Genomic DNA, 23,581 nt, shown 5'->3' with positions numbered 1-23,581 from the left:
CCGTGTCCGTGTGCCGTGTCCCTGTCCCTGTCCGTGTCCGTGTCCGTGTCCCTGTCTGTGTCCCTGTCCGTGTGCCGTGTCCGTGGCCGTGTGCCGTGGCCGTGTGCCGTGTCCCTGTCCGTGTCCGTGTCCGTGTGCCGTGTCCGTGTCCGTGTCCGTGGCCGTGGCCGTGGCCGTGTGCCGTGTCCGTGTCCGTGTGCCGTGTCCCTGTCCGTGTCCGTGTGCCGTGTCCCAGTCCGTGTCCCTGTCCGTGTCCCTGTCCGTGTCCGTGTCCGTGTCCCTGTCTGTGTCCCTGTCCGTGCCCGTGTGCCGGGTCCGTGTGCCGGGTCCGTGTCCCTGTCCGTGTCCCTGTCCCTGTCCGTGTGCCGGGTCCGGCCGCCGCCGGGACACAGCGGTGCCAGCCGAGCCCCGCTCGCCGGCCGGGCGGCGCTGGGAGCGGACGGAGGTGCCCGGCAGCGGGTGGGAGTGTGGGGTGGAGCTGCACGGAGCAGCTGCCGGGCAGGACCCGGGGACAGCCTCGGTGCCCGCGGCGGGGGCGGCAGTGCCGGCGGGACGCGGTTTCAGGTGCCCGTGTGCTCCGCGGCAGCGCTCGGGTCCGGCGGGGCCGAGCGCACCGAGCCGGCCGTGACTTTCCCGGCCCTGCAGGGACGGCTCGGGGCTGGTCCTGCCGACCGGGCTGCCGGGGCCCTGCCTTGACATGGGGCATCGTTCCTGTGGGTGTGGCCGAGACTTTGGGCTGTTCAAATCAAAGGGTATCTCATCTTGCATCGATGAATTGCGTTATCAAAGCCTTTTGCAATTAGTCACAGAGTGGCTTTTGTCCCATCTATTAAAATTAAGTTTGTTAGGCAGCTGCTGGTTTTCAGAGGAGAGATCATAGAACCAGAATAGTTTGGGTCTGAAGATCACCCCATTCCAGCTCCCTGCCATGAGCAGGTACACCTTACTCTAAATCAAGTTGTTCAAGCCCCATCCAACCTGGCCTTGGACACTTCCAGGGATGGGGCATCCACAACTTTCCCTGTAGAGAAAATCTGTCATAAAAAACTTTCAAAAAAGGAAAGTCCTAGAAAATAAAGTGTACTTTTGATGATTTATAGTGTACTTTTTGTTATTACTTCCTCACTTTGTATTCTAAATTACTAGTAAAAACATGGAATGTGATGTGTCACTTCCCTGTGACTTCTGCTGTTTTGTCTGTATTTTCCTAGTCTCCCCTGTCAATCCTGGTTTTATTTACTTCCGTGTTCATACTTCATTGTTGTAAATGTTTGACATGGCAATAAAACCAGCATTTATTAATTTCTGCTCCCTTTGCAGCCATCTCTCCAGTGTGATCAGTGCTGGTGTATAAGCCATGGTAACCCACGGCCTATGACATATTTGGTTCTTATGTCTTTTCTTGGATTGCTTTGGCACTGAGTCATTTTCACATTAAATAGTTTGCAGTGGAGCATATTCTCTCCAGTGATGCTATAGACCATTCTAGGCTACTGCATCTCTGCCCCCTGGGCAGCCCACAGGGCATGGTCAGGCAGTGAAGATCTACTGACCTGTCCCTGTGAAACTTCTGTGAGGCTGTCAGCAGGCAGGAGTTATTGGTTCTGAGGGCTGAACCCATTTCCCTTACCTCCTCCCTGTTCCACTCTGGCAGAATATCTGAGAAACTGCACGTGGTGACCCAAGTTTCTGCTCTCCTGCACAATCCTGTAATTGAACTGCAAACTTGTTTTATTCCTCTTGAACTCATAAATTATATCCCTTTAATGGGCCTCCATCCCTGGGAAAGAGGCAGCTCTTGCCACGGTATGGCACAACGTGGGACAAAGTGTTCATTGTACATGAGGCTCACTTTGATTGCATTTAAATCAATATTGTTATCTGCACCCAGAGATGTCGCAGGGGAGTGTGTGTGTTGGGGTGGGGGGAGAAAAAACAAAGCAATGATAAATGTTTGCAACAAAGTTGAAAGGAGTACAAGGCTGTCCTGGGGTGTAAACAGACGTCAGAGCCTGAGAAATATAAGGGCTCTTAGTGACACTCGATTCAAAACCAAGTTACATTTTTTTTTGCAAGTTAAACCTAATGGTGCAGTTCATCCTGGTGAGCCAAACCAGATGGGATTAGAAGCTCACCCAGGGAAGACACTGCTGGGAACTGCTCTGGGTGACTGCTTGGCTGAGCCTCCATGGCTGGAGGGGCTTCTGCCCAAGCTGTTCCCTTCTTGCAGACCTGCAGCTCCCAGGGCTGACACCACAAAGCAGTCACCAGCATGGAGTGTCCCTGGGCAAGCATCTTACCCTCTGCAGCATAATGTGCATTTTACACAACAGCATCATCATACAGGTGTGTCTGGGCAGAATTAGAGTCGTCACTGCTCATGTAAAAGCTCCCAGTCTTATTCAGCTTAAGGACCTAGAAATAAAACTACATTGTTCAACAGTTCAGATGACCTTGTTATTTTTATCCAGAAAGTCTGTTTTCTCCACCTTCCTTCAAGAGTTGCTAAGTGTTCATGGAGCTGCACAGATGGAAGAAACACCTTGTCTGTGCAGGAAGTGGTACCAGATGATCATCTGATACTGATTTTATTTTTAGTGATTTAATTAAATCAGTGCAATCTGTGTTTGGACTTCTCACTCAAGTTTGTCTAAACTTTTATGTTAAGCTGAACTAAATGACAGGCCATGTCCACATGCAGATTTGTGCTAGTTTAAGCACATCTATTTATAGCTGTGCTTGTAGCTAATTTACCTACTGCAACTTTGTCCAGTAGAGAGAACCTACTATGAGAACTGTGGTTTTGTGCTGAAATTAGTGTAGCATCTGATTCACTTTTAATCTCCTTGTGAATTGAGACTACCCATCTCTGGTAGCATTAGCCTCCTCGTGGCTGTGGGTGTTGGATGTCACCTTTCACTGGACAGACTTACACCTTTCACTTGCCTCTAAGCATTGCAGGGGACAGCCAGTGGGAGCAGGCGCCTTCTTGTAAGTCATGAGTGCTGCAGGGCCTCCTGTCCCACTCAGGTCATCCTGCTCCTAGAGCATATCCATGGCTGCAGCAGGTGAAATAATGACTGAGTCTGTGTTTGCATTGCAAAGTTGCATTTTTTCAGGATTTCTGGAAGGAAAGTGGCCAGTTAAAAACGTATTCCCATGTATGAATTTGTTTTCTCATGGAACAAGCAGGGGATGTGGCAGGTTCAGGAATGGGCTCACTCCCCCTGGAGTTTCCTTTCACTGTAGGTCAGGGTGACAAAGTAAAACAGCCTTAGTTAAAATTTCAGTGTAGTGCATTTCTGCACTAGAACTAGGCCCAGCACAGACCAGTCTAGGCTTCAGCACATGTTTGGGAATTAGAAGAGAAAAAGGCGTGGGTCCCAGATCAGACATGACCCTTGGGCATCATTTTTCTCCCCTTCCATCATGGGTGGGGTGACCCCAGCCTCTGGATGTAGATGCTCTTTGTTTTGGCATCAATAACTAGAAACTACAGGTCAGGCAATTACTTCCTAAGAGTGTTTCTAAAACTCCTTTTCCTGAATGTTGGAGGGAATTGTACCTGCCAGATATCTCAAATGATGTGATGCACCCTGCTGTTTTACAGTTAACTCAAAACAGGAATGAAGGTATTTCAGAATCATCCAGGCGTAGCTGAGGCTTAAAAATAATCAGTGACCAGAAGGAAGGATCCCTCAGAATGTGAAGTTTCCTAAACAAACAGCACTGTTTTCCCTTGGGATTTATCACCATGCCTCATGCCATTGAGCTCAGCAGGCATAGGAGTACAAAGGAATTGGGCCCTGCATATTTTTAACTTCACCATGTCACAAAATGAGGTGGTTTTAGCATTGTGTTTTTTTTTAAATAAAATGTCTTCTGATTTGGAGGGCTCCTGACCAGGGTAGGTGTTGCAAGCTCACAACTATTGGGGCATAACAATCAGGGTCAGGAAAGCAATTTAAGACATGTCACCACTGCAGGCAAACATGGAGAAATTATGTTTGGAAGAAAGCACAGTTGAGGTCAGCAAATATTTTTCTGGGTCAAAAATAATAGACAGAAGTTCTCATGGGTGGTTGCTTTTTTCTTTATCTTCCACTTCTGCAGTTTCTTTGTTTGAACTCAGCCAAAACTTACCTTCCACCTCCCATTTTTTTATACTGAAAATACCTGAGTTCTGAGGATGAGTGAGTGACAAAGGAGGACAGCGAAGTGATTAATCTAATTAATTGCAGTGTCCTAGCTTTAGGCTGTTAGCTGCTCAGTTTTAGATACCATACATTTAGTTGTCCTTACCTTTTCAGTGTAACAGCTGAGAAGATGCTTTTAGGAGTACCCATCATACCACCTTGCATCTAGAAGCCCTGCTAGCAGGACAGGTGAGTTTAAAGGTGATGGAGCATGCCTGTTCTCCCTTGGCTGGGAGGGAAGCCTGGACACCAGGATGTTTCTCTGCTGGGAATGTCAGTGTGGCAGAAGCACAGCAGGATGTCCTAAACTGGCTCACAGCTAAGCTCTGGGGGTGAAGGGTTGTTCCAAACTAATAAACAGGGAATGCAAATCCTTGTAGAACTCGTTTTCTTGAGGACATAAGAGCAGCTTTCGAGCAAACCTCAGTGCAAGCCACTGCCCCACCCCAAAGCCAAGTGCATTTTAGTGGAGGTGTGGGAGGCTTCCCCCTCGCCTCCACCAAGGCTATTGGGATGGAATGTCTGTGCTGGGAGTGATTGGAGGCAGAGTGGGTCTGGCAGGTGACAGAGCAAAATCTCCGAGGTCCTGGCATCCTCTCTGGAGATCCAGCCATCCCTGTTCACTGGGATATTGGGGAATTTCTTGGTGTCCCAGGTGGCTGTGCTTGTTTATTTGTGTTGTGGCAATCTGCAGAATTACAATGAACTACATCCTGCAAGCTCTGCAAATAGTTCCCACCTATGAAATAAACAGAACTCTCAAATATTTAGACTATAGCTTTGCATGATCAGTTTATTACCAATTAAAGAGCTTGCTGACCTTAAGGAGTCTGAGTTAATCTTCTCTGATGGGTGTTTTTATTTTGGCAATGTTGGTTCTAGGAAATAATGATTAAGACTGAGAAGCTCAGTCTTTTGTTTATCCTAGGTGGGAACCAAAGGATGGTTCATTTAACTAAAAATGGCTAAAAGGAAGTAAATTGTGTGTAATGCAAATTCCACCCATGCAGTTCCTTGTTAGAAGGAGATGAGTAGAGTTCAGTGGAGATAATTATTCATGTGGTGGTTACATTGCATTGCGTAGAAATATAGAGGGGAGGAAAAATCCTTATGCATCCTTAACTGAGGCTTCTGTAATGTCCTGGGTCTGGGATGTTCTCTGGAAGCCAAAGTATTTCTGAGGCTGAGTGCAGATAGGCAGAATTCACCCATTTCCTCAGTTATGCATTCCCCATGTGCAGTGAATAGGGGAGTTTGATCATTGTTTTTCGGCTTAGCATTGTATTGTTGTTCTAAAATATCTTCAGCTGGCTGTTCTTGAGGGGCTGGGCTAGAGACCTGCTTGTTCTGATAAATTCCTGCAATTCCTCTGTGCCAGCTCAGGGCCATTCTTGATCAATGGACATCCTTCACTAAAGCTGCCTAAAGGGAGGGGGAGGGAGGAGATTTTAATAAAAGAGCAGAGATTTTCCATCATGCTGGACATTATTGGGAAGTGTGATGTGAAGCAATGACTTGATCTGAGAGAAACCACCCAGGGCTGTGCTCAGAATGAACTGAGCTGTAGTTTTTTGTTGTGGGATGCACACTGGAGTGGAGAGCCATCCCTAGGGTCAGAGTTGCTCTCTTCTGGCTGCCCCTCAGGGCCTGCCAAAGCTGCCCTCAGTGGGGGTCACCAACAGCATGAGCTGCTCATTGTTCTTTCTGAGGTGGGAATGGCACTCTGTCATCTACAGCCCTCACTGAACAGAGAAAAATATGTGTAAAGTCTGTGAGTAGTTGAGCTTGAGCAATTATGGATCTGGCCTTGCCAGAATTTGGCCTTGACATTTCCTGTGTGATGGTAACAGATGTGTTTAGATGTGGACTGCTCTGGGGACCACAGTTGCCTGCTGTGTTTGAAGTTATTCTTTATCTTATCAGCTGTCTCTCATCTGAAGGCCATTTGTATATGACTTAACTGCTTAGGAGGGTTTTGGGTAGGAGCTGTAGGTCTCTTTCTCTCATTTCACTTTCTTAGGCAGCAGAAGAGTAGACAGTTCAGAGCTGCAAGTGGTTTATTGCAAATTAGGAGAAAATAATGCACCGTGGAAGAGCTGTCATGATGCTGTGGAGTTTCACAACAACTCAACAAAAGGCAGGTATTTCATATATTAATTTCATTAGAGTGAGAGGGGAGATGTGAGCACAGAGAAAGAGTAACAGGGTTAGTGGTGTGAGTGTGGCCACAGGCAGAATAGGCTGGGTAGGGGTGTCTGCTGTTCAGCCATGTGCCTTCTCCCTGGGACAGCCCTTGGCTGTCTTAGGAGCACTGTGCTACTTCCCAGCAATTTCATTCTTTAAGAGCAGTGTTTGTAAGCTTGAGCAATACCTTTCCTGTCTGTATTTTTGCACCTTGAGGGCTTGTCTGTGTGTAAATGGGAGCACTTGGATCAGCTGAGCTGCCACAGGCTGAAGTGGGACTCACAGCTGGCCCCTGCAGCTGCCCCACCACTCGCAGCCTCCCCTTGGTGACCATGGCCAGTGCCAGCTGCAGCCAGCTCTGGGCACAAACACAGGGCACACACGGGGGTCACAGCCCCCTCCAAACTGTCCAGGCAGGGACAGACAGCCCAGCCCCATAGACAGGAGATTTTAATGCTGGTTTTCAGCCCATCCCTCACAAAGAGATCATCCTACAGTTTGCTTTTTATTTTTTTCTCTGCTGGCAAAGGACAGCCATTAAATATTATAGTATTATGACAATGAGCATTGTAATGGCTGTCAGTGTTTTGCCTGATAATAAAAATAAAATAATAGTAAAATAGAAATAAAGTAATCATGGCAATGCCTCTGCATATTTCACTGATTGTAGAAGCAATCAGATGGGAGGAAGAGTGGGGCTGGACTTTCCAACCTGAGACAGAGAGGGGCACATGGCTGATCATGGACTCTCTAGGTATGGCAGTTTTGGCACTAAATCTTTCTGGTGCTGTTAACTACAGCACATACTGGGAACTGCAGTATGACTGTGGGTGCCAGGACCACATCCATCATTCTTAATACAATGCTTCTCTTGGTTTTGACCTGCCCTACAAGGGCTGTCTTGACTAATGAGGGTACTGGGAAGTGTCCACACATTGTAAAACAAAAGAAAGTTATTTCCTTACACTGTGACATGATGTATGATGAAGAGGTGTGGACAACAGCCTTTTCTGTTAGCTGCTGTTTTCACTGGGCTATGGATAGTCCTGTGAGATCAGTATTATCTGTTCCAGGTTTTGTTATGCTTTGTGTTAGCAGGTTTTCATATCTATATTACATGGACCTATGTGCAGCTGCAGGTCTAAAGGGTGAGGTGGGTCTGGATGGTCCTCTGCTCACCTAGGTGATGGAACGGGGTCTTGACTACCAATTTGTCATGTTACAGTACCTAAATTCCTCCTCTCCCTTTACATGCCACTCAGTGTCTAGTCAATGAAATCTGCTTGGCCCCTGGTGTGTATTACTAACCTGTGCACATCCCAGTGCTGAGGAAGAGGTGCAGCATTTTGAAGGAAAGGTGCATGCTGAGAAATCAGAACAAAGATTGGTGTGCCCTGCAGATGGCCTACAAATGATTTTTGTCTGTAGGTAGATGTCAGCAAGGGCACTGAGCTGTACTGGGTACCTGAGCAGCTCACACTTGAGTTAGTTACGCAGAGCATTACCATAGTTCTGTTTCGAGCTCAGTTAAACCTCCCAGAACTAAAATGAAAATGCAGCCCCTTCAGCATCTGCCTTTCTGAAAGGGGATGTTTCACACCTGCCAGGCCAAGCAAGCTTTTGATTTTTATCTGATCAAACTATTTGAAAGAGAGTTACTTAAAAAAACCCAAACAGCTTCTGGAACAACATTCTTCTCCACTACTTTTATTAGTAACCTTCTTAGCTTTTCTGCAGGTGATCAGAGCTCTCCTCTGTCTGGGGGCTTGGCAGAGCCATGTGCTGTGCCCTGTGGAAGGCTGGCATTGCCTGTGTCCCTCCTGGCTGCAGGGCTGCAGCTGGCCATGGCTTGCACCAGCTCTCCTGGCACTGCAAAACACAGTCCCACAGGTGAACATCCTGAGGGCTGCAGCCTTTGGAAAGAGCCTTTTTGCACCTGAACACTGCTGAGCAGTTCTGTAGTAAACTAGTCTGGGACTAAGCAGGGTGTGAGGTATGAGCAAAGCTCCCTGAGTAACACCTGGAATGAGCAAACAACAAACTTCCTTTGTCTGTAAAGAGGAGCCATGGCTGTGACACAGGTCTGCAAAATGGAGCAGGTGATTTCCGGCCACCAGAAATCAAAAGCTATCACAGTAGGAGATGCAGCCAGTCGTGCCACATGGTGGGTCCTGCTGCTGCTTGTCTCCACACCTCCTCCACACCCAGCATTTGTCAACAGGGCTGGGCATGGGAGTTGATCTTTGTGAGGTTCTCTTCCCCAGAAAAGCAGTTGGAGGAGCGAAGGTCCTTTGGACATCCGGCTTGCTTCTCTGTTCAGATCTAAGGTCTTCCCTGTAGCCATGACAATTTTACCCATCTCCTTGCTGTGAAATGTCAGGACTCCTGTGTTGGGGTGTCGTGGTGGTGCAGAACCTGAGGGCAGCCCAGGTTTGTTCTGCATGGTGGGCCATAGGCTGGGGTAGAAGTTGCCTATCTGGACACAAACAATTCACTTTTTTACGACTCTCCATTTTGCTCCTGTCACCAGAGAGTAATCCTGACCTAGGAGGGGTCTCACACTGGTGAGAGGGAAGGAGAGTGCAACTTTCTTTGTGCTTATCAGTTTGTCCACAAGCAGCTTACATCAGTGAGCTAAATAAAGTGCTTGCACTGAAGAAGCCTCAGTCTGGGGTAAAATCTGCCCCAGCACTGTGCAGTGACTCCTGTCATTGCCCTACAGAGCTGCAAGGCTTTTGTGTTTTCCTTCCCAGCTGTTTGCAGAGATGGCAAGGCCAGGGCTGGGCAGGACATGCAGAAATTGTTTTTATCTGTGTGGGACCCAAGGGGTCCTGGCTTTCGTGCTGTTTTAGGTGTTTGTACTACATCACCCCTGTGGTGTCCAAACTGTCCATTAACAAGGCTTTGTTAGGGGAGAGGATCATGTGCAATCCAACAGAGCCAATGCAAGCTGTGTGTGCTGCAGCAGGAGTGTGAGCCTGCCTCGGGGATGAAGCAATGGGGGGAGCAGGCGATGGTTGGCACGGAGCACTGTGCCTGCCTGATAATGTTCTGTACCTGTCAGCTCCTTCTTGTCCTTCATGCATTGCACTTGCAGACCCAGGTGAGCAATTAGCACACTCTCCCTTAATGCTCTGTGTCGAAACTCAACATGTCCCTCAGACAGTTTTGGATGTTCTGGGTCCAGGTCAGAAGCATTTGAGACTCTGGCAGGCAGCTGGAAACAGCTGTGATTTTGGATTTGAACCATGGAATGATTTACCAACCTTGCAGGAAGCACAAGAAGTCACAAAAGTTTAGATATTATAGTAGAAGTTGTCACAAAGTAGAGGGAAGAATTTTTGAGTGCTGTACAGGGGGGTTTTGGTTTTGTACATGGGGGTCAGAAGTTTTAAGATGGAGGGATTTGGGCCTGCCCTGTTCTCCTTCTTTCTTCTTCCTTATCTCCATGTTCTTGGTAATGTTGGCACTCACAGATTGGTTTAGAGTAGAAGAGCATAATTTAATATAGGTAATAGGCATTGGGGAAAAACTATAAACATGTAACACGTAATGTACCATATAAAAGGCAGCACCAGCCCTGGGAGGGGGGAGAGAAGAAGCAGTCGGGAGTCAGAGAGGATGTCAGGGTGTGTGTGTGCCTCTGCCTGAGCTGTGAGCAAACCACAGCAGTCTGAGAAGAAAATCTTTTGGATAACTTGCAATAAACTGCCTGACCAGACAACAGAGACTGCTGAGTCTTTCTTTGAAAGCACGGGCTGGAGGAGAGACTTTTCCACCTCACGGAGCCACCCCTGACCTAGAGGTGATCTCCGGCAGCTCTGCACCCGAGTGGTTCCTGGAGGGATTCTCCTTTGGAGCCTCTGCACTGCCCAAGACAGGGATGGGGCTCCCATCAGGGGCTGTCCAGGCTCAGTGGGGCAGGGACAGCCCCATAGACATGCTGCAGATGGAGATCATTTCCCAGGCTTGTTAATTCCTGAATGTCTGGGTCAACAGCTTTGCAGCTCCTGACACTTCCAGCACAACTTCCACCTCCGGTGGAGCGATCTTCTGGGGCAGCTCACTTTCCCACAGCAGGTGCATCAAGTGGTTTGATTTTTAACTATATAAAACAAAAGGAGTTGGCTCTTGATTTCTGTTAACCTTTTCCTTCTAGAGTAGCTATTTCAGTAAGAAAAAAACATTTTCACGGGAAAGAAAAAAAACCGCTCTTTACAAAGAAGTAGCCTTTATTTTTAATTGACTGCCGTACTGATGAATAAATATGAGTCTTCTCTGAAAATATTTTCTGAAGTAGTTTCAGCCCACATGTCATGGGGTTTGTTAAAAATAAATAAAAGTTCTTGAGAGGCAAATACTGTGATATGTCCCTAGATAACTTTTCAAAAATCTGTCCTAGAAAATTCTGTGAATGTCTTTGTAGAAGTAGGATTGTGCCTGAGAGCCAGAGAAGAGTAGATGGAACTAAGCATGGAAGAGCCATGGAAAGCTGGATCAAATGTAGGTTTAAACAGTAGAGATTCACCAGGGCTTTTTTATTATTGTTTCTGTTTAAACTATTTAGAGTGGTATGGATAGTTTCTCACATGATAAAGGCTATATTGTAGTGTGACAAACACAGCCATTCTTGCCTTAAAGAAATAGGAAATGAGCATTTTTTTACAAAAAAAAGGGAAGAGTTTTTATGACAATGCCATTCCTTTTATTAGCTTTTTTTTGCAGTGTTCTGTGGTATTTATTTGTAAACATTATGGTCAGATGCCTGTTCTTTCTTTTAACATGTTGTTACACCATTACAAAAAGCACAAACATTTCTGAGTTCGTCATCTGTAAAATAAGGTAAATCCGTGAAATGATGTCAAATGAGCCAAGTTCAGCTGAAGCACGGGTTCTCAGCTTTGGGTGGGTCACTTGATGAAAGAGGTGCACCATCTAGACTGTCCAAAGAAGTGACAAAAATTATGAAAATGCCAGCTTTGAGGGATCTCAAGGAGCTGTGGTTAGTTAACAGGGAGGCTGAGGTGTCAAGCCCAGTGAGGATGGCTGCAAAGGAATAATTCCTGTGCCAGCAAGGATGGGGTGACACCTATCATGTGTCAATCGGGTAGCAATAGGAAGAAGTTTCTTGCTGACAGCAAAGCACTGAAATAGGTGGCCTGGAAAGGCTAAGGTTGGTACCCTCAAAGGCATAGATTAGAGACTAAAGGTTAGGGAATGGGCCTGTGACCTTCAGATCATGTTTGCCATGAAAGATGGGATTTATTAATTTTAAATTATCTGACTCCCAAGGCTGTGGTTTTGGAAGAAATAGCAAAGTATCATGAAAGATACAAACACTTGAAAGGTTTGGAAACAGTAGAAAAATTGAGTGAGGCAGAAACTGCCTCCATGGACAGGAGCAGAACTTTTCCTCCCTCAAAAGTGGGCCTTACAGCCCTCAAGTTGGCCAGGAGAGAGGAGAAGGAATAAAGTGGCAAGGCAGTGCTTGTTTTACCTTTCCGCCACGCCCTGCACCTCTGGCCATTTTCACTGTCTTTTGAAACACAAAGTGATCTGCACCAGTAGTGTTTGAATAGCAAATATCAGTGCAGCATAAAGCAAAGGGCACACATATTAGAAAATGAGCAGCCCCTGGTATTTCACAGCATAACATGCACCAGAAATGCTTGCAGGTTGCTGTTCTCTCATCTTCCGATTGCTTTACAAAAGTTGGCTGGTTATCCTTGGTCTCATTAGGGCATAAAGAAATGAGGATAAGAAGAATGGAGATAAAAAACAAGCAAGCAATTTGGTAATTTATATGCTTATTTTGTTGGTAGCATGCTGAGTCAACTGTTTGTCTGTTAGTCGGAAAGGGCTAAAATAAAACATTGTCTTGGTTAGGTTAATACCACGTGAGGAGCTCTAGGACAGGGAGGAAAGTAGGGCAGCCTGTTTTGGAGCTTGTGCTGGAGAACAAATAAAAACCCCCAATGTAAACATTCCCTTAGCATATGTCACGCTTATCATAAAAGGCATCTGGGTGCTGTTTCTTTGCAGGGATGCTGGAGCTCCGGGAGCAGACGTGCCTGCTGAGCAGAGCACATGCCGGAGGTGCCGTGGCTGAGGGCAGCTTTGGTGCCTGCTGAGGCGGCTCCGAGCCTGGCGCTGGCACATCACTGCAGCTCTGCCTGGACAAAGCAAAGGAGCCTGACTTTGCTGAGAGAGTTTCCTGGCAGGGGAAGGCATGCAGAGCACAGAACCGTGCCAGCCAAGGGCCTGGGAGTGCAAGTCCAGTGCTAGGGCGAGTTCCACCCGAGCCGTGCCGTGGTGAATCCTGTCTCTGCACCCCTCTGAGGGGCTGCCCATGGCACCGTGGCAGCCTGGGCTGGATTAGTGCCTGCTCTGTCTCCGCTCCAGCCATCTGAAGAGCTGAAGAACACAGGAGGGAAGATGTTGGACTTGAGCTTCCTGACCGAGGAGGAGTATGAAAAGCTGATGAAGGTTCTGCAGAGAGATGCAGAGCTGAAGAAGAAGGATGGGGATCGCATCAGGTGAGAGAGTGTGTGGCAGCAGGATGTGAGCTTCCCTTGGGGAAGACTTTTTCACTTAGAGAGAGGAGCATGTGTGTGTTTGTGATCAAGGAGAGGTGCAGGTTGCAGCAGTGCTGTCCCTTTTGCTCAGATCCTGATAGGTCTTTTCATTGTACCTCATCTTTCTCAGCCATCCCTCCTTGCAGGAGGGGACTCTCCTTTTGAGTTAATTGTCAGCCCTCAGAGATGCCAAGGGCAGTCACCCCTTTCCTGTTCAGTGGGGGAAGACGCTGATTTCTTGATGGCAGAGGTCTGAGCAGGGGAGTAACTCAAGGTTGTTTAACTCACCTGGTAGCACAGAAAAGCCATAGTGTGTTTCAAAGTGGGATTTTATATCCCCTTCTCTGTTTTATGTTGCCCCGTGTTTTTCTGAGATGGATGTCATACAGAGAGGGGTGGTTAGAGGCTACATGATCTGCCAGAGGTTTGCAGGGAGCTGTTTCAGAGCCAGGGATTCTGGATCAGTTCAGCTCCTCTGCCACTGGCCATCCTGGAGCTCAGGTCTGGTTGATCAGGATTGCTTGTTGCTGCTGTTGCTTTTTAAATGCCAGCCATTAGACCATGTGTGCCTGTGCAGCAGGCTCAGGGAACTGGCACTGAATTCTCCATGGCAAGAAATTAGTAACTCAGTGGGGGTGGATGGCACTGTGCCAGTTTACCCCAACTAAGGATGCAAGTCTTCAATTTGCTATTGAGCCAAAAAAAAAGAGTAAGGCCCATACAGAAAGGATGCTCAAGGCTTAAAAAGGGAGCAGGGAGCTTTGCTGCAGGCTCCTATGTGCCCTGACCTCTGCTTGGAGGTGGGAGCTGGGGAAACAACTGTAAGCCAGAAGCCTGGACTTAGGATGTATGTGTCTGCATGCTCTTCTTACCTCTCCTCTGAATTGAAACAATTTCAAAATGGTTTGGTTTTTATTTCTTTTGGAGTTTGTTTGTTGTTTCTGAAATGGAGTAAATTTTTCCTCTGAAATGGAGGTTTGGTAAAAAGAGTGTTTGGATTATTTTCGTTTTGTTTCACTTCTATTTGAAAGCTGTTGCACAGGAGGCTTTGATTTGGGAGTGAATTAAGTCCTGCCCAGAGCCCCTTGCTGTCAGTTTGGCTACCTGCGGTAAGACATGTTTAGTTTCAACACAACCTGCCTGCTGGGCAAAATGAAGTCAATGGCATTTCCTTGATCTGCTGTCAGCAAGGTTAAAATAACTATTTCCTCTGGCCCAGCACCTTGAGAGGCAGTGAATGGAGGCAGTGCTGTCCTTGTCTAGATGGGAGCTTCTCTTGAGTCCCCAGCATGGCCTGCAGAGGCTTGAGCCCAGATATTCCTGCTCCCTCCTGGCCTTTAGGCAGCCAAACGTGACCCTTCAAGGCTCCAGGGTTATCTGGGGGTTTTCCCCCTTTTCGTGCTGAGAACTGGGCTGAGGAAGGAGCTTCCTCTGGCTCCCAGGTTTCACAGAAGCCCTGAACTGTGGTGAGCTGCTGAAAACAGCTAATTCAGCAAGCATGGTGAGGAGAATTAGAGTACGGGCTGGCAACAGAGCACTGACAGGTTTAGGTGCCAAAAATCAGCCCTGGGTGTGCCCAAGTAAGGTACAGTAGGAGAAGCCATGCTTAGGAGGGAGAGCTAACCATGCAAGTGCCAGAATAGGCATGGCAGGGGAGCAGGGAGAGGAGCAGTGTCCAGGGAGAATGCGCAGGGACAGGGTTGCTTCCCTAAATATCATTATTTGTTTCTGTGGTTTGCAGCAAATTTGGTCCAAAAGGTTTTGCCATAAATAGATTAATAAACAAATACAATGGAGAAGTGCAAGACAGACAAACAGCCCCACCCCTTCCTTAACCCTCAGGGCAGCCAAGCAAGTGGAAAATCTCCTTGCCAGGTGAATGATTTGGATTTGGAATTGGAAGAGGTGAAAGCCTGTGTTTAAAAGGTGCTGTTACCATTTCAGATAAAGAGTAAATCAGCTGCTGTTTTTATGCTGCTTTGGCTCTTGTGATTGCAGAGAATAATCTCTGGATCCTTCGTAGTGTCAGAGAGGTGAACCCACGGACATTTTGCAAAGGTAGCTCAGGGGAAGCTGAATGCTGAGGATCTGCTTGGTGTGTAATGCTTGCACTGCCTTTCAGAAGGATACAAGGCTCCATCACAGATGAAAAGAAGAAGAAGTTTGTGACAGGTGAATGGTTTTCAGAAGTGAAGGCAAAACGGTTCCAGGAGGACTTGGCAGGGCCGGATCTACTTCGAGCATCAATCAGAAGGAAAAAGGGCAAACTAGAAAGTAAGTATGTTAGTGTGCATCTTAAGAAAACAAATTGATGGAACAGAAAAAAATTGGTCCAGGATGGGATTCTCCCTGTACTGGCAGTCTGTTGAGAACCAGTCCCTGGTTTGTGATAAAGGGATTTTCATCTATGTTTTCAGTACCAGAAAAACATCTCTTGTTATCAAAATCAGGGCCCAAAGAAATAATTAGTGTGGCAGAGAACCAAGGCAAAAGCCACGTGCAGTGAATGCCTTTTCCCCACTTCAGCTATTTTTTTTTTCTTTTTTTCCCCAAAATTTCTGTTTGCTAGAGGTCATTGGTGTCATATCTTACCACAGAAGTAAAAAGAGAATGGGATGATGTAGGACAGTTTCTGTTCTGGCATCAAGTTGACATATGTGGGTCAAAGAAGTGTCACTCCTGGATGGTTTGCAGGGTGGGCAGTCACAGATCCTCAGCCATGGCTGGGGAGTTACTGGCTGCTGCTGCTGCCCTGGGGGAGCCTTGGCCCCAACAGGCAGCTCTAAGCAGAGCCTGCCACTGTCTCTAACGAGGGCCCCATGGCTGGGCTCTGATCTTTTGCAGTAAAGGCTACAGCCCCTGGCAGAGGGGCATCTGTCCAGCACTCAAATGTCATCTCCAGCAGTTCAGTTCAGCCATCATTCCTGGGCCCAGCTTCCCCTTCTGCCAGGGGAGCAGCAGTATAGATCACTCCTTTGTTTGGTGAAACTTCCTGGCCAGGATGTGTCTGTAGCAGGAATTGCCTGGATTTAGGGTACCCCTCCTTGCTCCATGTTACTTAGACACATTCTGAAAGCTAAATGCTGACTAGGGACTTCACTGAGAACCTAATTTTATTTTTGCTCTTTACCTACTCCTGACAGCTCTCATAACTTAGCACAGATTCATTGGAACCTCTCATGCAGAACTGGCCCATCATATTTCATATGAAGTTGCTTTTATCCTTGGTATTATAAATTCATGATATCATTAAATTTACTATTTTATCATGCCTCCAGAATGCTAAAACATATAAAACGTTTTCCACTTGGCAGAGGCGCCTGGCTTTTCTGCAGAGCATGTTCTCTTTTTTGAGGATATGCATTTGTTCTTGCACCCTCTTGGCATGGAGGGGCAGAGCTTCTGCAGCCTCTCTGCCAGCACCCAGGTCAGGCAAATGATCTACAGCCCAACCACCAGCCTGCAGTGAACAGGATTGTCTGCCCTTTGCCTTGCTCCCTTAACTCTCTGCCCACTTCAGGAAAGCAGAATTTGAAGTACTCCTGGTTTTATATTTAACTTTTAGGGCTGATGTGCACATATCAGATGATGTCTCAGGACACATATAAAACAATCTCCTTACTAATGCAGCAGTAGTATGCAAGAGTCATTGCACGTGCATTACTTGACTAATGCTGTTTTAAGAAGGAAGAAAATGAGTAAAAGTGTTAAAGCAGGACTGCCTGTCAGTTTTATACAGATGTATAAAAATACATGTATGGGCAAGTTAACCTGCTCAGGCCACTGCTGATTTCTGTTGGAATTTGCTTCTTCTATTGTCTCATCCTAAAGTTAGCAAAGGCATATTGCTTGTCTTGATGGATTATAATGTACTAAACTGTTTGTGGTGATAGGAGCCAGGCATAGCTGTGGCAGTGGCTGAGCCATTTTTCAGGGCAGGGATTTGGATGGGTGGAAGTGAATGAAGGCTTCCTGTTGCCTCTGCCAGCCAGGAATGAGGAGCTCTGTCTGAGGGGGAAGTGCCAGTGAAGAGCAAGTCCAACACAGAGCCTTTGCAAGAGGGATGAGAAATTAAGGCAGTCTTTGGTTGTCGAGGTCTTTTCAACCATGACAGGCAGAGGGAAAGCGTGGGAGCTCTGTGTCTGGGCCCTTCACTTCCAGCACAGCTCCCTGCTGGCACCTCCCTCCCCCAGGTCTGAGACAGAAGAGGAGGATGTGGCTCACTGTATCAATAAACCTCCTCGGTGTGCCCTGCTGTGCCCACACGTGCCATGGCCAGCACGTGCCACCAACCATGCCTCGGGCTCTGTCTCTTAAAACAATGTTCAGTGATGTTTTGTGCACACCAGTGTTGGCATGGGTAAGACAGTCCCTCTCTCAAAAGCATGCTCTCTAAAAGTGCCTCATTCCTACACAACCAGACTCTTATTTTTCAGCAGGAGCAGCTCCCCAACTTCCCACTGCTGTGGGAACCACGGGCCCCCCATCTGCCCCCCTGTGTGTGCCAGACACGCATTCCTCATGCACGCAGCTCTGAGCAGTGCCTGCTCTGTTCCCGCTCCTCAGGGCAGGTGCTGGGTGAGCAGGAGGATTGGGAGTGCAGCATTTTTCTCCATAGGAGTGCACAGGCAAGGGGGAGTGAATCTTTGGGTATTCCCGTGACTTGGAGACTGACTGTGCTAATGCTGGATGGCACCACACAGGCAGTGTTGAGTCTTGAGTCTTCTCACCATAGGACTGGCCTGCCCTTGGCCCTCATGTGGTTTTCCAAACAGATAACAAGCAAGGCTATACTGTTTAATCTTACTTCTGAATCCTCTGAACTTCTTTTTCTACTAAATTGTTTAATGAAATATATCCTAAAATTGTTTGGCAGTTCTAGTAACAGGTAGATTTTCTCTTTAAAATAGACCTAGCTGCATGAATAAATATGTGCAGATCTTGTTGACCATACTAAGCTTACTTTTTATTCTTGGTTTGAGAATTTAATCCTTTTGGTTTTGCAGTAGCAAGAAAACCCATTTGCTAACAAAATATCTAATGCAGCGTTCTACCCTACAGTCTGCTGTAAAAGTTACCATCCTCTATTGTTTTTAATATGGGGTCTTTGGGAGCTCAGAAGATATAGCTGGGCCTTGTGCCAGTAAAAATAACAGGGATCTCCTCATTAGCTGTATTGGCCTCCTCCTTTGTTTGCCAAGATCGGGTGATTTGAGTCAAAACAGGAAATGGCTGAATTTAAATCCTGGAACAGATTAGCTTTATTGACAGTCAGTGGCTGTGTCCTGTGGAGCTTTCCAGTGATGTGACAGCTACTGGCACAAGTCAGGCATTGGGCAGCTTTGTCCTCTTGGACCTGTGGGGTCTGGAAGTGCCTTTGCTGCCCTGGTAGCTCCCCATCCTTGGGAAGATCAGGCAGAACCGCTGAAAGCCTTCTCCTCTTAAACCCCCAGGGATTGTGCTGGTGGGACTCTTTTTCATTGGGCAAAGCATTTTCTTACCCCAAAGAAAACACACCAAACACAACAAGCTGAATGAAATGTCATTTCTCAGTTGTCTCCCTTATATTCCAGATGAGGACAACAAGCATGTCCAGACGAGTCTGGAAAGCAAAGCTGCCCCAAGTCCTGCCTGTCCTGAGGACATTGCTGATGCAGGAGAGGGAAGGTAACGCTGCTGCATGTGCAATGCTCAGGCTGCTGCTCTTACTTCTAATGAAAATTGAATGCTAGCCATTAAACCCTGGTCTCTGAGTTGCCAAGACTGTATAAGTAATAAGTTCTATAGGATATTTTTTAAGTCCTTCTTTTAGGGATTGTCAGAATATCAATCCACCCCTAATAATCAAGTGCTAATGTGCTTATCCCACAAAGGTCTTTTCCTGCATGATTTGATAAGGGATCAGTAAAATGGAAGCTGTCTCTAATGTCAGGATGTGCTGGTTAGTTTTTCAAAGTAATTATGGTTTTATTTGTTTAATTTTTGCTATGGAGCAACACTAACAAAATGAACAGTTTGAGGAAACTGCTCATTTCCTGCTGTGGTGCCAGCCTCTGTGTCCAGTGCTCAGCACTCTCCCTCAAGGCTTGGTAGGATTTCACATTGTGCTAACTGAGCAGAAACATCTATTAAAAGCACTCCAGTGAGCAAGTCAGTGACCTCACTCAATATCTGTGGACTATGGAGAAGCATTTAAAATATTCACATATTCATGTATTGTTGTTCCCATCTCATTTGCCTTTTTTTGTCAGCAGAATGGGGAATCATTCTCCATAGGTGGCAATTGCTCCAGTTAAATATTAAATATGGGCCTTGACAACACTTGGAAACCTCTTGCAGCTGATTAGTGGGTGTTGTTTAATGAAGGCTCCAGAGGCAACAGGCCCTAGGTACTCCTGCTTTGCTGGCACAACACCCAGTGGGTTTTTTGCAGGGGTTGGTTAAATCCTGAAAAGCTAGCTTTGTTTTTCTCATTCAGTATAAAGCAAGGTGTGGCCTGTTCCTTCCTGGGCCATAGCATGGAAATGTCTCTCCCTTCTGCATGGCCCTTGGGCTCTTCTGGCACTTCCCAAAAGGGGAAAGTCTGAATAAACCTAGTAGTTGACACACACTGTTTTTATTGAGCAAGTTCTGCATCTGAGCAGAGCTGAAGTGGTGTTGAAGACTGCCTGAGCACCCAAACAGGCACATCATTACCACAGACCTCCTTGTTCAGGCATTTCTTCTCTCCCACAGATCCAGTACACCTACTCTTGAAACCACAGAGCAGAAAATTTTGCCAAAACTGAAGCCAAGACTTCCTGTCCAGTTGTCTGCATCATACAAGGTAGTACAGGCACAGCCTCTGCACCTTTGTTACTTCTTAGAGCTTCACAAAATCTATCCATACTGAGAGGGGCACCACAGGCTGCCTGTCCTGGTGTCTCTGCTCAAATAAAATACATTTTTTTCAAGTGTTGCCAGTATTTATACACTGATAAGATTTGTTTTCTGTTCAGAGATCCAGCATACATGATGTCTCTTCCTCAGAGAGTGATACTGGAACAAGTCCATTTGTGACTGCAACAAACAGCTTTCATTTGTCTAAAAAAGGTAAATTTTTTGTTTAGTGCTTTTGTTACTCAACATCAAACAGCAAGAGACAAGATGCTTTTCAATGTGTGCACAAATAAATAACAAAGAGTACCTTGGCATATAAGAACGGGCTGCCAATGCTTTGTGGGTTACAGGCAGGGCAGCAGGGACCAAGGCAGAAAGCAATCTGATGACTGAAACTTCTCTGGGCTCTCAGTACATACTGAACCGAGTGCTTGGCTCTCAGCTCTTGAATCCAGAAGAGGCTTTACCCTCTTTCCAGCATTGACTGTATAGTGTAGTTTTAGAACATAGCAAATAGCCAGTAGGGAAGCTGTCAGATTGAAAGGAAACCTGCAAACAAATCCACAACTCACAGCAACAGTTTAGAGCTCAGTGGATTTTTTTTGTGCCCTGTTGTAGGGAGAAGGACTGGGGTTTTCAGGGCTTTCTTCAGATGGGAGGGATCTTTCTAGATCTAGGAAAAGAACTAGGAATATACTGATGATTTCTGAAAATTCCCCATCTTCTCATTGAGAAATTGCAGCCCAGACCTTCTGGGGAGATTGAATGTGATGCAGTGGGACAGGCTCTGAGCATTTATTGTTGTTGTAGGTCATGGAGTGTCTCCATTGCCCACCAAGCTTTCAGAGGATGCTGTGCCTCAGCCCAGCACTGCAGCTGGAGGAGAAGCTGCTGATGGGGCCGCTGGCACCAGAGAGGGGCCAAAACCTCCACCTGAAGAAACGTACGCTCCCAGCAAAATACCAGTTAAGAAGAAACCAAGCAGAACCTTCCCCAGATCTGAGCAGGTTGTGAATCACGCGGGGCCATCAGAAAACAGCCTGGCAAAGAAAGAGCCGCTGGCAAGCCCCAGACCACTGCCCGCAGCAGGGGAGAGCAGCTGGGCTGGTAAGCAAGGAGTGAACTACACCATCTCGTCCATGGGCAGCAAGGAGGAGGATATCGGCCTCGACCGTGAGCACTTCAGGAGCTTGAAGGACTTTTGGGAGAAGGGAGCAGACGCGGCGGCAGAGCCGGGCCGGGCCGAGGCGGACGCTCGGCAGTCCGGGCCGTGCCGCTCGCTCTCCCTGCAGTCTGGGCCAGGCCAGGATGCTGCAGAAAAGCCTGGTGCCTTCACCAAAACCAGGGCCCCCTCCAAAAGGACAATAACGTTGTCTTCTAGTGAGGAGGAGCCAAGCTGTGGCACTCCTGCAAGGAAGGGCTCAGTTTCCGTCGCTCCCAGATCCACGTGTGCCAAGAGCAAAGGGGGCCTGGCTACAAGAAATGACTTGCTGAGTGAAAGCAATGGGAAGCTGCTGGTGCCAGAGGAAGAGAAGGTGGTGCAGCACTGCTCCAAGAAATCCAGACTGCCTGTGCGAGCGCCTTCCATCCAACTGGAGTCACCCACCAAGGATGTGACTGGCAGCTCGCTGGGGCCGGGGACGCCCGTGGGGGAGCTGGGTGTGGCAGAAGAGCACAAGCCCACAGGGAGGTCCCTGGCCAGCAGGGTGCAGATCCTGATCGAGCCTGTGCCCACAGATGGTGAAAGTGATGATGAGAAAGAGGAAAGATGTGGTCTGGGCACTCAAGACAACATGGAAATAAATGGAGAGCTACCTGAGGAAAAAATGTGCAAGTCTTCAGACCAGCCAACACCCGGTGAACCGTCTGGAGAGAGAGAAGCTGTTCAGGGAACAGACTCAGCTGTTTACTCAGGTACTGAGGGCTGTGACTGCACCCTGTGAAATCCAAATAGAGAGCCATCCCTAGGCTGGTTTTCTTCCCTAACCCTTCTGCATTTTGCACATTTTCTTCATCTGCCCATTTATCCTATATTGCAATTTGTGCAGAGTTAGCTTGTGTAGAATGTGTTTTACAAACAGCTCTGGAAGCAAATCTTGTGTAGCCTAGTGCGAGTGCAGAAGGGGACAGTGCCATGTTCCCGTGCTTTCCTCCCCACTCCCAGCCCCTCTGCCTTACCTGCAAGCACCTCACCTTGGGACAGCTCTCCACTGCCTCCAGCACATCACAGGAACTCACTTTATTTCACTCACTGGCAAGATTTTCTTCAAATGTAGGACTGGAAGAATTCTTTGTGATAGTAGAGATAAGTCTAACACAAATAGAAGAAATAAAATGTGAAGCGAAGTATTTAATAAATACACTGGCTCTTAGAGTACCTTGATATTGCCAATGGTTGTCAGTGCCTAAATGACATTTTGTGTCTTTTTGGAATGCACAAGTGAACTTTGATATCAAACTTTAAGCAAAGTGGACTGAACAAGGAGTCTGATCTTCCTGGGTTCTGATACCGTGTTCTCAACCATGACGGTGTCAATAGCATCACCATTTTAGCAGCCTCTTCCTCTGGGTTTGATGGACTCTTGTAGTGACCATTACTATGAGAAAACATTATTGTTATTTGCAACTCACATTACATTTGGGCTTTGATTACCCACAGCTCTGCTCTCTTCCAAGCAAAGACCTACAAAGAGAGAGCATCTTCCCTTCTTTTTCCAATTTTTCTGTCCTCATGTACCTGGGTAAGACCTGTTTGAGAGGATTTTCCACAGACTCATCTGATTTTTATTTTTCAATTGTGTCATTTCTTGGCTTATTTCCTACCTCATATAACATTCCTATGAAAATCCTGAGTTGCATATCAGGTCGTGGCAGATATTTTCTGTATGGAATATTGTGGGTTGTAAAAGACATGTAAGAGCATTAAGTCCAACCATTTATAGATTAGATCATACTAGTATTTCTCAGGGTGTTTTTCTTTATTAATTTGCTTGTTTTAGGATGATACTAGCAGATGGCTCTGTTTCTCTGAAAGCTCTTCATGAGAGTTGGTCTCTCTTGGAGACTGGGTTAATCCAGTATTTACATTTCCTGACACAGTGTGAAGAAGTTCTCTCACGGCATCATCAGAGCACCTGGATGACTGGGAAGCAGCCCTGGCAATGTAACTGCAGTGTGCTCTAGGCAGAGGCACCAAGGGAGGCACACACGCACACACACACACAGGGTTGTTGATGCACTGCCCATTTGTGTTCATTTACTTACCATGTTGATTTGGCTTTTTGTGTATTCCAGAGGAAGATGGGGATCATTCTCCTGCTGCTCAGGCACTGGCCCGAGCAAATAGCATTAATCTTGCAAAGAGCATGGTGAACATTTACACAACCACAGAGAGTGAGTAACATCTTTCTTTCTTCTTTTTGGTTTACATTTGCTGAAGGTAATACATTATGCCAGTTTTCATCACCATGCTTCTGTGCATGCACCAGGCTAGGAAAATGACATACTGTTTCATCATCAAATTAGAGACTTTATGCTACCTAAAATTAAATTCAGAGCCAGGAAATTACAGCTAGATTGGTGGTTTGTTACTTCAGCAAAAACACAAGGGCTTGAAAGGGTTGGCAAGAAGCTCATGCTCGTCTCTCCTGTTCCTGCACGAGGCTGTGGGATCTGCTGGCAGCCTGTGGATTGATCCGAGGTGCCAGACCTGGTGTCAATCTGTGGTGCCACAGACTCCTCCTGCTC

The 23,581-nt window shown here is 46.9% G+C and overlaps 1 protein-coding gene across 3 annotated transcripts in view; it reads left to right on the top strand.

Annotated features, from left to right (window-relative positions):
- LOC100231283 (synaptotagmin-like protein 2) overlaps positions 1-23,581 on the top strand; it is a 33,929-nt gene that overhangs the window by 519 nt on the left and 9,829 nt on the right. The window contains exons 2-9 of one of the 3 annotated variants that reach the window (XM_072929143.1): positions 4,311-4,385; positions 12,423-12,916; positions 15,078-15,229; positions 18,529-18,622; positions 19,691-19,781; positions 19,954-20,047; positions 20,645-21,748; positions 23,129-23,227. In XM_072929143.1, the coding sequence (XP_072785244.1) occupies positions 12,816-12,916; positions 15,078-15,229; positions 18,529-18,622; positions 19,691-19,781; positions 19,954-20,047; positions 20,645-21,748; positions 23,129-23,227 (1,735 nt within the window). In that variant the 5' untranslated portion in view covers positions 4,311-4,385; positions 12,423-12,815. The remainder of the gene's footprint in view (positions 1-4,310; positions 4,386-12,422; positions 12,917-15,077; positions 15,230-18,528; positions 18,623-19,690; positions 19,782-19,953; positions 20,048-20,644; positions 21,749-23,128; positions 23,228-23,581) is intronic. The other 2 variants (XM_030272292.4, XM_072929144.1) reach the window with 2 other exon arrangements.

Source organism: Taeniopygia guttata, chromosome 4A (genome assembly GCF_048771995.1).
Source record: "Taeniopygia guttata chromosome 4A, bTaeGut7.mat, whole genome shotgun sequence".
Classification (NCBI taxonomy): Eukaryota; Metazoa; Chordata; class Aves; order Passeriformes; family Estrildidae; genus Taeniopygia; species Taeniopygia guttata.
The sequence above is the reverse complement of the archived record's forward strand: the minus strand, read 5'-3'. Positions and strand labels throughout refer to the sequence as shown.